At 44.4% G+C, this 12399-nt stretch overlaps 1 protein-coding gene across 3 annotated transcripts; it reads right to left on the bottom strand.

Moving 5' to 3' along the window:
- Window positions 1–175: 175 nt before the first annotated feature.
- On the bottom strand, window positions 176–11954 carry lpin1b (lipin 1b). 3 transcript variants are annotated; one of them, XM_029849179.1, is made up of 20 exons: window positions 11793–11954; window positions 7762–7965; window positions 7586–7681; window positions 6374–6660; window positions 5455–5556; window positions 5244–5367; window positions 4829–5153; window positions 4658–4751; window positions 4392–4576; window positions 4211–4304; window positions 4031–4100; window positions 3336–3428; window positions 3192–3253; window positions 2885–3023; window positions 2647–2795; window positions 2461–2547; window positions 2209–2361; window positions 1981–2095; window positions 1777–1880; window positions 176–1700 (listed from the first exon to the last, which is right to left on the bottom strand). In XM_029849179.1, the coding sequence occupies exons 1-20, from the start codon at window positions 11859–11861 to the stop codon at window positions 1526–1528; spliced, it is 2727 nt and encodes a 908-aa protein (XP_029705039.1). In that variant the 5' UTR covers window positions 11862–11954; the 3' UTR covers window positions 176–1525. The 3 variants fall into 3 exon arrangements, with proteins under 3 accessions (XP_029705039.1, XP_029705040.1, XP_003971692.1); XM_029849180.1 differs by lacking the exon at window positions 11793–11954 and adding an exon at window positions 11224–11368; XM_003971643.3 differs by lacking the exon at window positions 11793–11954 and adding an exon at window positions 9472–9833.
- Between the last annotated feature and the right edge of the window lie 445 nt (window positions 11955–12399).

Below are 12399 nucleotides of genomic sequence, written 5' to 3'. Positions count from 1 at the left end.
GAGCAGATGGGCCCTGCTGCTGGGTGGTTGCACACCTGCAGGCCCCTTAAGGAGACACCTGAGGATAAATACAAAACTAGCCACCGTCCAAAAGAGTAAGAAATATGGCTGATTAAAATCTATAATTCTGACGATTAGTACAGAAAATGAAAAGGAATCAACAGAACCATTTTTATTAAGTTTCATTTCAAATTTTAATTGGAGTAAATGAACAAATCGTGTTGTCCACAGCCAAGGCAAATACTAGGTGTTTAAATATCTTGTTTCTTTCACAGAAAGAATAATGACAAGAGTGGAAGTACTCAATCACCATACCCACTTTCACTCACAGCCATGATACATTGTCCAGTTACATGTGATGCTCAGATCCTGCTCTTTTAATCTCAATGTGCGTTGGGATTTAAGACATAAACATTCAGATTGTGTGTTAGATTGTCTGATATGTATATTTACAGATGGGTCTTGGCTTGCTGGACGCGACACATTACACTAATGTGCATTCATTGGTATCTGTCTAAATAAATAACATGTAAATAAGCAGTATTAAGAGTGCACCCTATGCTGACAGCGTGTGATCTTGTTCTTTTACATGAAGGCACCTTAAAAAACACCACAACACAAAGCAAACTGGGATCTCATCCATTTGCTGTTAACAGTCTCTTATTCCCAATCGGAATCACGGATGATGCAGGAGTCGCCGGGTGAGAGGCAGGAATACACCCGGGACAGTCACCGGTCCATCACATGACACACACCATTCGCTCACACACTCACACTAAGAGGCGATTAAGAGTTGGATTGCCATACCTGTCAACCACAACTGTTTTTCATTAGAAAAATAAAAATGGTTTAACCACAATTATCTTTGATTCTTAAAGGAAAACACTATGACCATTAAAACATTGTGCTTTTCCTTCCCTTAGCAAACACAATTACTCCTTTAAAACAACGTACCTTCAAGCTGCATGATTGTTCGTTCTTTGTGCTCAATCACAGAGTTTAACATTATAATACTGATGAAGGAAACACCTAACTTACACACATTGTTATAACACAACTCAGTATATACAAGTGCTATTTGATACTGAGTGAAACTTTATCACGGCCATTAAAAACAAATCTACAGAATTTTAAGTACCGTAACTTGCCCTTAGATATCTGCACAGTTTGTTCTGCAGGTGGTGTCTCTTCCGTTCCATATAATGTGCAGAAAACATCACACACACTATAAAGTCTTGCTACTTAAATTAAATCAGGCAATTTGGTATATGTAATAGGCTGCCAAAATAAAGGTCGGTCACATCAGAAGGCTACGCAGCAAGAAAAAGTTGTGTTCATATCCAGCCATGCATTAGAAGACAATTGTCTCCCTTGGTTATTGCTGCCGAAGTGCCAAAGTGCCTAACAAAATTCCACACATTCATATTAATCACAGTGTCTCTCTCTCTCACACACACACACACGCGTGCACGCTGTAAAAATGCCTGCTTCATCACAAGCACTTCATTCGTTTCGTGTTCACGGGTCAGCTACTGGGACTGTGAGGCTGAGTGGGTGTAGGTCCTCGGTCTTCCACCAGAGGGAGCTGCTGCCTCCAGTAGGTGAAGTGGCTGAAGGTGTCCGAACAGGGAAAGTCCGAGGAGGACGTTCGCGTCTTCAGAGGGAAGACGTGGTCCACCACCTCACTCAGACGGACATAACTGAAGCGAAAGGATTAAAAGAATTTTAGAATATCGACAAAAACATGAACTAGATCATTATAAATCGTCTGCTTACGATGACACGTTGGTCTTGGCGTGCTCCTGCACTAGTTCACCTTTAGGGTTAACGGTGAAAATCCTGTTCAGTGGCACTCCAGCTTCCTTATAGGAATATACATCCTGCATAAATGGGTGTCAGAATGAGCCCAGCATTCATGTAAGCACCAATAGCAATACATTTTAATGATGAAAATCAAATATGTATACTGCATGTGCTCACTGTGGGCCTGTTTCCAAATGCTGCATAAAATGGCTGCTGGTTGGGGGAGAAGAGAGTCCGGATGTCATTGAGACACTCCACCTTAAATATCTCAGGTTTCCTCTCAATCACCTCTCTGTCAAACACACAAGAGCGACACAGTAATGATAAAATAGTCGACAATCAGCTCTGAGCAGCAATACCCACAGCTTTTGGTGCATCTTTAACGTGTTTGGGTTTATCAGAAACCTGTGCAGAGCTGAAAAGAGGCTGCTTGGGCTGAGAAGAACCGGCCCCATGGGGAGCATCGTGCCCCTCTCGTTGACCCAGTGGAGGTAACCGCGGGTCATGTCAGCCATGCCGATAGCTCGAGCTGAGCAGTACAAGAACTTGTAGCCATTCCTGGTAAAATATAAGAAAACATAATTGGATTTTATTGTCTGCTTTAAAAACTCCATACTTATTAGAGTAATTGATCAAATTAAATTTAGAATTGCTTACTGGCTGACTTTGTGATAGAGCTGTGCGATGCCCTGGTGGGTCCAGTCCTTCCCCAGTGTGGGCAGGATGTGACCCAGTGTGTCTGACCTGGGGTTAAGACAAAGCCATGTGATTTCACACTGTATTACTAGATCAATAAAGCATATTTAAATATTATTACAGTAAAGATAACGTTGTTTTGCACACCTGGTGATGGTTCCATCTATGTCTGAGATGATGATCTTGTCGTCCCAGTTCCAGAGGTAGATGGTGCCCTGACAGCGACAGGTTCCCTGGTACTGGGTGGTCACGCTGAAGATGACGTCATTGGGACCATCCTGCAGCTGGAGAGACATCTGTGTGTGCCACGCAGAAGAAAGAAACGGAGATTCATCATGTAAAGATGCACAATAAATTACAAAAAAAACAAAAACCAACTCCTCACCAGCTGCTCTGATGTGAGTCGGAGTGTTTTCTTGTATGAAACGCCTCCTGATCCGAGCACAAGATCTGTCTGGATGGCAGAAGAACTCTGTTTGGCTGCCCTGAGGTCCTCATCACTAGAAGATGACTCTTCTTTATGTCTGGCATAAAAGTTAACAATGTTTTAATGTTCATGGACTGTACAACATGTCCAAAAGTTAACAATGTTTTAATGTTCATGGACTGTACAACATGTCCAAAAGTTAACAATGTTTTAATGTTCATGGACTGTACAACATGTCCAAATGGCTCCCGATGCTGATTCTGACCTGTTTGTCATTTTCCCAGCCTGCTCTGCAGAGCCGCACGCTCCACCATCAGAAGCAGAATCCTACAAGAGTAGAAGCATTTTCCCCCAATCAGATTCCTCATTGGCTGAGATTAAAAAGTGTTAAGAGATTAAGCAAATTTACAGATTTGTTGCCGCTGTTCCTCCCTCGCCAGGAGAACCACCACCTCCCACCTTTCTTGGGCATCTTCTCCTTCATGATCTTCTCCACTGTAGCCTGGGGCAGAGAGCAAAACGGGACCCAAACAAACACAAAACAACACAGTAAAAAACGCTGAAAAACTGAACCCATACAAGACTTTAAATCAACACAAAAACGTGTCTGAAGGTAAATGGTGTAAATTAAAGCTGCACAGCTGATTATGTCCTCAGAGTGAGTAAGGCAGGGAGAGAAAGTAAAAAGGGAGAAGAAACAGACATAAAATGGCATATCAGACGTACGGAGCTGTAGCAGAGCACCCCGGTGAGACAACAGACAAAAAACTCTAATGTTGAGTAAATGTAACCAAGGTAAGACGACTGAATGGGTGGATGGAGGATAAAAAGAGGAAATTAAAAAGATGGAAGAGGAACAGAAAGCAAAGACAAAGTTTAACCTTGAGCATTGCATAACATTAAGTTCACGAGGCTACATTAACATAATGCCCATAATTTCTCCAAATATGGATTTAGACCATTTCAGAGCTCTATGTAAAAATAAAAATAGTTTTACTGGGCCCAAGCTGTAGCCACGGCAGTACCCGCTGCAGCCGGAAGGGGGAGCCACAAATCTGGTCTATATGTGAACACAAACGTCTGCGCTGCTTCTGAATTTCTTACCTTTGGCAGTGGTTTCTGAAAGGCTTGCATGGCCAGCATAAGTGGGGCTGCAGTGCTCCAGTTGTAGTACCTGAAGATAAAAACAAGATGTGACGCTATAAATCCTGTGGATATAGTAAAAATCTGTCTGTATTTGCAGGTAAATCTGTGCAGCATAAGTCAAACTGGTGGTTATCTTACTTGGAACCAATCCTTACAACTAAGTTGGGGTCATCAATGATGGAGGGGTTTTCTGCAAATTGCTGGTAAGAGACGATCTTCTCATGAAACTGCTCTGTAATGAGCCACACATTACACATTACATTAGATTCTGTTCGCCTCTAGCAACACTGTGTTTGTGTTTCTTAAGCGAGAACCTTACCTTTTGTGATCTCTCTGTTGTCTGCGAGTCCTCCGCACAGAGAGATGGTGATAGATGGAAGGTCAGCCATGTGGTCGCAGTAGCTGTCCACTCCACTGTCCCCGCCTGAGCTGACTGTCTGCGGGGACAGACTGGTGCCGTGGAGGCCAGGATCTGAGAGGCTCCTAACCGCTGCCCCGGCATCACTGCAGGGCACAGAAGATGGTGGGACTGGCTGGCACATTTGCAAAAGCTTCAACTACGTAGAGGTCCGCAGCGCCACAAACCTCTTGGGAAAATAAAGAGCTGCCACTTCAGGCTTGAGCTCTGTGATGTCATCCAGGTAAATACCATCAGATCCTAGATGGCGGCTTCGTTTGTCTGCAACAGAGAAAGATTTTACGATGAGAATCGAGCAGCAAAGGGAATATTGTGTATAATCTTTATTGTAATGTTACCTTTTCTCTTGGTTGGAGAATCTGTCTTGCCTGGTGGAAGGGTCACCGTCTCCTCCATGTCACCCGTCCTACGAGCCTCCGCTACTCCAGCTTGGACAGTTTCGGTCTCCATCCTCGCTGAGTCTGACTCCATCCCGACCGCGATGGCCGTCTCATCCGTAGCCTCGCGGCTCAATAACAGTCTGAGTTCTGGTATTTCCGAACACGCTTCGCGCCGCTCGGAGGGCATCTCTGGAGTTATCACGCGGAAGTGTGTGCTTTCGGACACGGGGATGGATTCTGGGCACACTGGGGGTGGTTCAGATCTCACCTTGAGGAAGGACGGCTGGAAGAGGAGAAAAGAAAAACGCTGAGATTGAAGGAAGCAGGTTTGTTTTTGTCGTGCGGATGTATCCGCAGTATACTCTTTGCTTACGGTTGCAGCCTGTGGCAGTTCTCCCCACGCCCAGTGCATGGTGGGATTCTGACTCTCCGCCTCTGAGGACTTGCTCATCAGTTCAGAGTCACTCTTGGGAGAAGTGGAGCGAGAGTTTCCAGGACTTTTGGGGAAAGTGCATAAACGACAATAAGAAACAGAACACCTGTAATGAGCAACAAAGCAGTCACCATATAAGCCAATCACACACCTCTGTAGGGGGCTCCACTCCCCGTCGGAGCGTGTATGGAGTCTGCTCTGCTGGAAAGAGCCGCTGGCTGCCTCGTCTCTTAAGATGTCACGTGACGTGCCCCTAAATCAAGCAAGTACAAATATGTTAAATAGGATTATTTTCTTCCTTTGATGTGCTTTTAAAGCCCCTCAGAGATTGTGCCCAGACATGTTGGACTCCACCTGCACTAGAAACATGACGTGTCCTGCAGCAAACAGTCCCAAAATGCTGCAAACTGGATTTGAGTTAGCACAAAAGACCACTCTCTAGTCAGGGTTAATCAGGTACACAATATATATATATAAGAGCGGACTTTGCTAGAGGCCAATAATCATGCTCAGTGGTGATGAATCGACTGCTCCTTGTGTTGTTTTGCAATTCCGCTCACATGCAGAGGGGGGAAAAACACTATGCTGTTACTCTTTCCAGCTACAGCTGCAATCATTCACAGCAAGGGGATTTAAGCTATTGCTCCTATAGCTGCCTGCCTGGTTTGCTACTATTCTGTAGATCAGATCTCTGAACTGTTGACCCGAAACCAGCGACAGCTTGAGACACTTCCCCTTTTCATGAGCAGAGCTTTTCCTTTGATACCCTGAGAAAACGGGAGTGTTGTGCGCATGCTTTTGAGTGTTTTGTGAGCGTGTTTATGCCACAGCTGGAGGCCCTTCTGCTACACAGCTGTTCTGTTTATTTTTCCCAATTCCAGCAGCTTTCAAAGCTCGTTGACGCGATGTTATACTTTTTTTCTTGCTGCACTACTGTCCGCACAGTGCTCCAGTCTGTCACGTGGCTCCCTCCCTTCCCCAAAATTTCCACTATTTTCTGCTTACATCACTCTTTTTTCACCACTCATTCATCTTCATTAAATATATATATATGTATGTGTGTGTCCCACCTGCTGCTCTCCATCTCCGTCCCTTCGTCCGAGCTGATGTCTATGGTGAACATGTCATCGTCCTCGGAATATTCCCCACTTTCCTCCCTCCATAAGCTGTCTGCTCGTGCCTTTCTCCTCCTCTTCCTCCTCTTTTTTGCACCACCAGCCTCTCCAGTGCTTCCCGTGGAGCCCAAGGTTTGTATGGTCTGACCTACAGAGTTCTTCCTTCCAATCAGAGAGGAGGTCTTTAGTATGACTCCATCAGACAGGATCGGAGAGGTGGCCAGGTAGGAGGGAACCACTTCCTGTTGACACAAAAAACAAATCATTTTTTCTTTGTATTCAGTGTTCCAGAACAAGATCTGTACTGGAATTTTACCCATTTCCATTTAAGGAAAATGCTTTCCACGTGCCTCTTATTCTGTCAGTGCAAGATAGTATAAACACGTGGTGTGTGTGTGTGTGTGCGCTCGTGTGTATGTAGGCACGTGTACACGTACATATAGAAACAGAAGGAGGAAGCACTGAATTATGGTCACATGACATGTGGTCTGGATGTACTTGGTATAAAGCTAAAAAAGAGACAGAGGGACAGACAATCCTCCTCCCCTCCTCATTTTTCCAGGAATGGGAATCTGACACCACTGTGGGGAAAACAAACCTCCCATGACCCTTTTTTTCATGCTTGCAAGGAGTTGGTAGTTAAGCATAACTTCTGCACACTTCCGCATGGGTGTGGAATATTAAAAACATATTTCCAAGAACGTGACTTTGTTGTTTCAACCTAGAAAAAAAAAAATCTTGCTGGGAACAAATTGAAAACTGCTGTTTTTGGTAGTTTTGATTTTACGGTTTTAAAAAAAAGGGTTTCCTCATATGCTAAATGAACAAATTCTGCATCACTGCCAAATTCATGAAGGCGCGTTGTGCTTCAAAATGCTACTGGTATTTTTCCTGACATCAGACCACGAGCTGATTTAGGTCAGAGAGGCTGAGTTAGTAAATGCTGCATTCAGGACTCCCCAATATGTTTTCAGGCAGGAAGGAAAGAAGAAATTCCTGGCCAGGGTGCCAAATCAGCACAGTGTGCCCCCTTGTCCGATCTCCTATACTCTGCATGAGGCTTCTTGACTGTAAACATGGGTGTGTCTAAGACGCGGGGGAATCATGTCTATATTTAGGCGTGAGTAAAAAGTGTTAGCACAAAGATCAAACAAAAAACATGCAAACCTGATCATTTTCAGTCTCTTGCACAAAGAACGCTTCCCCATTGTCCCCGAGCTTCATATGCAGATCCACGGGTTCTCCGTTGATCTCCATGTCCACCTGCAGGACAGAAAAAAAACATTAAAATATTAACGGGCTATCACAATTAGCCTCTATCCAGTTTTCTTCAATGTTCCTACCACTTTCTCTCGCGACCGGAGGACTCCCATCTTTCCGAAGCGGACGTGGAAAGGAGAGCACTGCAGGGAGCCATCGGGCTGTTTGACCACGATGACGTCGATGCAGCCGGAAAGGGTGGCGGGGTTAAGGCCCCGATAGAGCTCTTTGACCTGGACGAACACCTGCCCGGCCAACTGCCCCACGTAGTTCATGGTCTGACGGGTCTGGATAGAAAAAAAGATTGTGAAATAAAGTTATTAAACAAGAATTTGACATATCTCAGTCTTTTGGGACGAACTTAGCTCATTGCTTGTTGACCTTATCACCCTCCACATACTGATCAGTAGGGAGATATAAGTAGGGAGATATAAAACACAGAGAGCCCCTGAAAGTAACAGACATGTAAAATAAGCCTCCATGAACTGAAGACATCCAGTTGCCAAAGTTGCTCAAAGTTCAGAATTTTAATCTTAATGAAATTTTAAAGAATACAAGCTACAAATAAATGCAGAGATCACCAGAAGGAGCAAAACTAATCCCTGTCCCACAACCCAGTATGTAATTAGTTTGGGAAAACATCACTGAAAACAGAATGATACATAAAACCTGGATTGGAAATCAGGATATTGTTTTAATAAGTTACGACAAACGTACGTCACAGAACAAATCAGAATGTGGGAACATATAAGAACATATGTTAATGACACGCACTGCGCTTGGCTGAGGAGCTTTGACGGCAGCCCTAAACAAATAAAAAAGGCCTAAAGATAAATCCTGAGACTGACGGCCGCTCATTCATCTGTGCACAATCATGGCTCTTGCACAACTTTCTTGAGAGAAGCTACGACTTCAATGGAAATAATTGTTTAGTCTGGCAAATTTTCAACTAATGCCTAAAAGAGGGACACACTTTGACATAAAACACAAGACTTCACGCACGTCATTCTACATTTGTCTATAATTTAGAGGAAGAATTATCAACACTAAGCAACAAAAACACCCAAAGACTGGCCAAGCAAGATGGATCACGTTTCTGCAGCTTTCCAGAACTGGAGCGAGGAAAACAAGCCCTCCCTCGCTGAGCACGTGTCACGGAGGCCCCCCAAACATGAGTCCCAAACAGAGCAGCAGATGAACTCCACAAATACTTTAGGAGCTGCCTATAGATGACCTTCACCGTCATTTCAATTATTCATTTTGCTTTCACTGAGGCATCCTGTTACCGAGCTGATAGCAATCACGTTCAAAGCAGGAGCCCTTTTTTGCTATCAGCTCTATGCACCTAGATCCAAAAATAGATCCCCATATTGCTGATGAAAGAACACTTTGCTTTAAAAAGGGGTGATCGTGAAGGATGCCAACCCATTTGTTTGAGGAATTGCTCTTTGATTTAACAGAGACATCTGTGAAGGGTCCATCAAGAGATGCTGGGCTTCAAGTGGGCTCTGATGTCTCCCAAAGTTGCCATATTAGTGTCATTACTTAGACATAAGACACACAACAACCATGACATCGATGACCTTCACTTACTAAATGTGTTTTACTAAAACAAAGGATGTTCCCAGTGTCATAAAGCATCAGCTTTTTGAAATCCTCTTTTTAATTGGAACCACTCCGTGAATGCAATGCAGCCTCGTAGCTCATAACATGGCAAATAAAGTGGACCATAACACATCGAGAATTTGCGGAAACTACTGCAAACGCATCAATTCCAATAAACAGGCACAGACCTCAAATAACCGAGCAGGCTGGGGGACGGCACTGGGAGCCTGGTTCCTTTCCTCAGCGGCGGAGGGCGGCACGGCCGGGCATTACTGAAACGACATTAGCCCCCGAATCGAAGGATTTAGTTATTTGGTGGCGCTGTCAGAGACCAACATCCAGCGGCTGAAACAACGTTCCGACTCACTCCTCCGCCGAGCTCTCTTGTCAAGTGGATGACGTCACGCGCAGCGCACGGACCAATCAGCGTCGAGCTGTGGAGTTGTTAAACTCATCGATTCGGCTGCCACAGTGGCAACAAAAACACTGTTAACAGCGACCCCGTGGCAAAATTAGACAACATTCTAAAACAGTGACCGAAGGGGTATTCCGAAGAGTTTAAAGGTGTTCGATGTGTCAGGGCTGAGTCACCTTCTAAAGCCATTCAGTCGTCTGTGGTACAGTGAGGTGATTTTTCTGGCCAATCACAGCGCAGCATTGGCGCGCGTGCGATGTTAGCGTTACCACCTGGGCCGCGTGAGCCTGGCTGCAGGATGTGGTTGAGCGGCGTCGCTGTGCAGGAATAAAGACTGACTCAAACTGTACTGAACCGGTCACATATCTGAACAAGCAGCTCATTCCCCCACATATTGTGACTTACACTCGTATTATACTGTCGTATATACTGTATATAGACAGTAGTAATACAGGGTTATATATAGTGCCATGGTAACAAATAGTAGTAGGTTTGTGTTGAACAGTGGTGTCCTCAACCAAAGGAAAAAGGGTCCGTTATCTTCTGCATGTTTGCATGTATGCTTTTAGACCACTTGCTCTACGACAACGCTAGGAAGGAATTAGGTGGAATTTAGGTTTTAAAAAAGAGATAAATGATGGACACTGTCCACTTGTACATGGTCTGGTTGGTCATTTTTTATCTATTTTTCTCTGAGTGCTCTTGCTGCTGTTGTTGCACTGTAAATTTCCCCGTGTGGGACAATAAAGGATCTGAATCTGAATCTGAATCTGAATTTGTTGAGCAAGCAGCGTATGCAACCATGTCACACAGTTCCATGTCACATCTGTCAGGCTCTGATTAGTTTACAGTTTGTTGCCCAACAACTGGGTCATGTTCATGCGCTGACCCTGCACTTCACCTCATCTGACACCGAGCACGTCCGTGAATGGAGGATGGCGTCTTTGATCGTAAAATGCAGTAGAGTTACGTCAGAAAAGGTGACCTCACACTGCGTTTATGTCCGTTCCATTAACACCTCAGTAAACTCTAGAAAAAAAACCTGCCATGAAATCCTAAAACTGAGGCAGTAATCCTGCAAAATCCAGCCTGACACACGTCTCAATGCCACTTCGTTGAGTCGGCCAGGCTGGCCACATATCAGATTTACCTCAGCAGCCCTGGATTCTTGACAGACACATGAGCTGTCGAGCTGCGCTGAGAGCTGAGACTTGTTTCTGAGAAAAAGTTGCTTTGCCTAGAAGAAATGCGTTGCCAGAGGGCGACAGTCGTTTTTAAAATGGAAGCCTGGTGTGACATCTGTCAGGCTATACCATTTAATAATATGTAGAGTCTGGTAGTGTAGAACAGAAGATTTACCATTTTTAAAATGAGATTTTGTGCAATATCACGCTCAGTTCAGTCTTCTCTGGTTACAGTCCTACATAATGAACAACTTCATACATTTTTATTCCGTCTAATTACAAAATGAACTTGTATTACGCTGTTTTGTTACCAACCTAAGTACTTTGGAGACTCTACAAACCTTTTTTTCCCACCTGCAGACTTCTGACATTGACACGGAGCACAGTTGCACCTGTCCATCCAGCCTTATCTAATCGCTTTCGGGTCAAATCTCACACATTCCAAACACAAACACGACACACTTCCATAGCTGGCTGCAGCGTACCCGTTTTTCACTCGCTGGCATATTCACAGACTCATTGCACAACCTTTACACGTCACCGGGGCCTCTGATTGGCTCCGTTTACTCTGGCCTGAGAGTCATGAGATTTTTACATATATAACACCCAAAACTGATCTGTCAGCAATCAGAGTATGCATGTTGATTTCTCAGGGAAGGCTTCAGGAAGGGATTAAAGGATATCAAAATAGGAGGAACACATTGACTTTATTCCTTATGTCCTTGACCAGAAATCAGAGCAAATTCTAAAACCTAGAAAATAAATTATTTTTACAACATAGAAAAGATGATCACCTCATCTCAAACTATCCTTCCGTCATTTCTCCCTCAGGTTTTTCCCGTCCGGTGTTCCATTTATCGTGCACCTCTTTAAGTATTCATACATGCAAATGATTTTAAAGTCACTTTACCCAGCTCCAAGTGGTGTCATACTGCTCGACAGCCTCGTCTAATTCCTCTTCGTCTTCTGTTGAAGTCATGATTCCATAATGTTTTCGGTCTCAGCTGGACTAACAAACTCCACCAGCCATGTCTGGTCTAGCTCGTCTGCGAGTGTGTCAAGTGCCAGAGTGCTGGGTCCAAGTACACAGCGTCTTACTAAATTTACCTGGGCCACACTGGTCAGAAACCCGAGATGTTCTGAGGATCATCTTACTTCTTGAGAAGGAGAGCGTGTGGGTTGGGATTGTTTCTAGGAATTTCAGGAGGATTTCCTTACACATATAAGCGTATAATAACCGATCATATTGATGAAATTCTCCCGCTAATCTAAACAACATGCCTGATGGGTTTTCATTGTGTAACTGTCTCACTGCAGACACTTTGGCACCTGTTGTTGTTGACCCTGACCCACGTGGCTGCACCACACCTGTCACATGGGGTGACTTCCAAAGCTTCCTGCAAGGGAGAAACTCTTCCTGAGAACATTATTTGATATGACGCGTGTTACACCGATCATTTTGAACTGGTGACCTTTCGTTGCGGCGTGTTTTTGACAGAAAGAGCGTGGGAAGGTTT

The sequence above is a fragment of the Takifugu rubripes genome, chromosome 16, assembly GCF_901000725.2.
Source record: "Takifugu rubripes chromosome 16, fTakRub1.2, whole genome shotgun sequence".
NCBI classification, from domain to species: Eukaryota; Metazoa; Chordata; class Actinopteri; order Tetraodontiformes; family Tetraodontidae; genus Takifugu; species Takifugu rubripes.
This window is presented reverse-complemented; position numbering and strand designations above follow the sequence as displayed.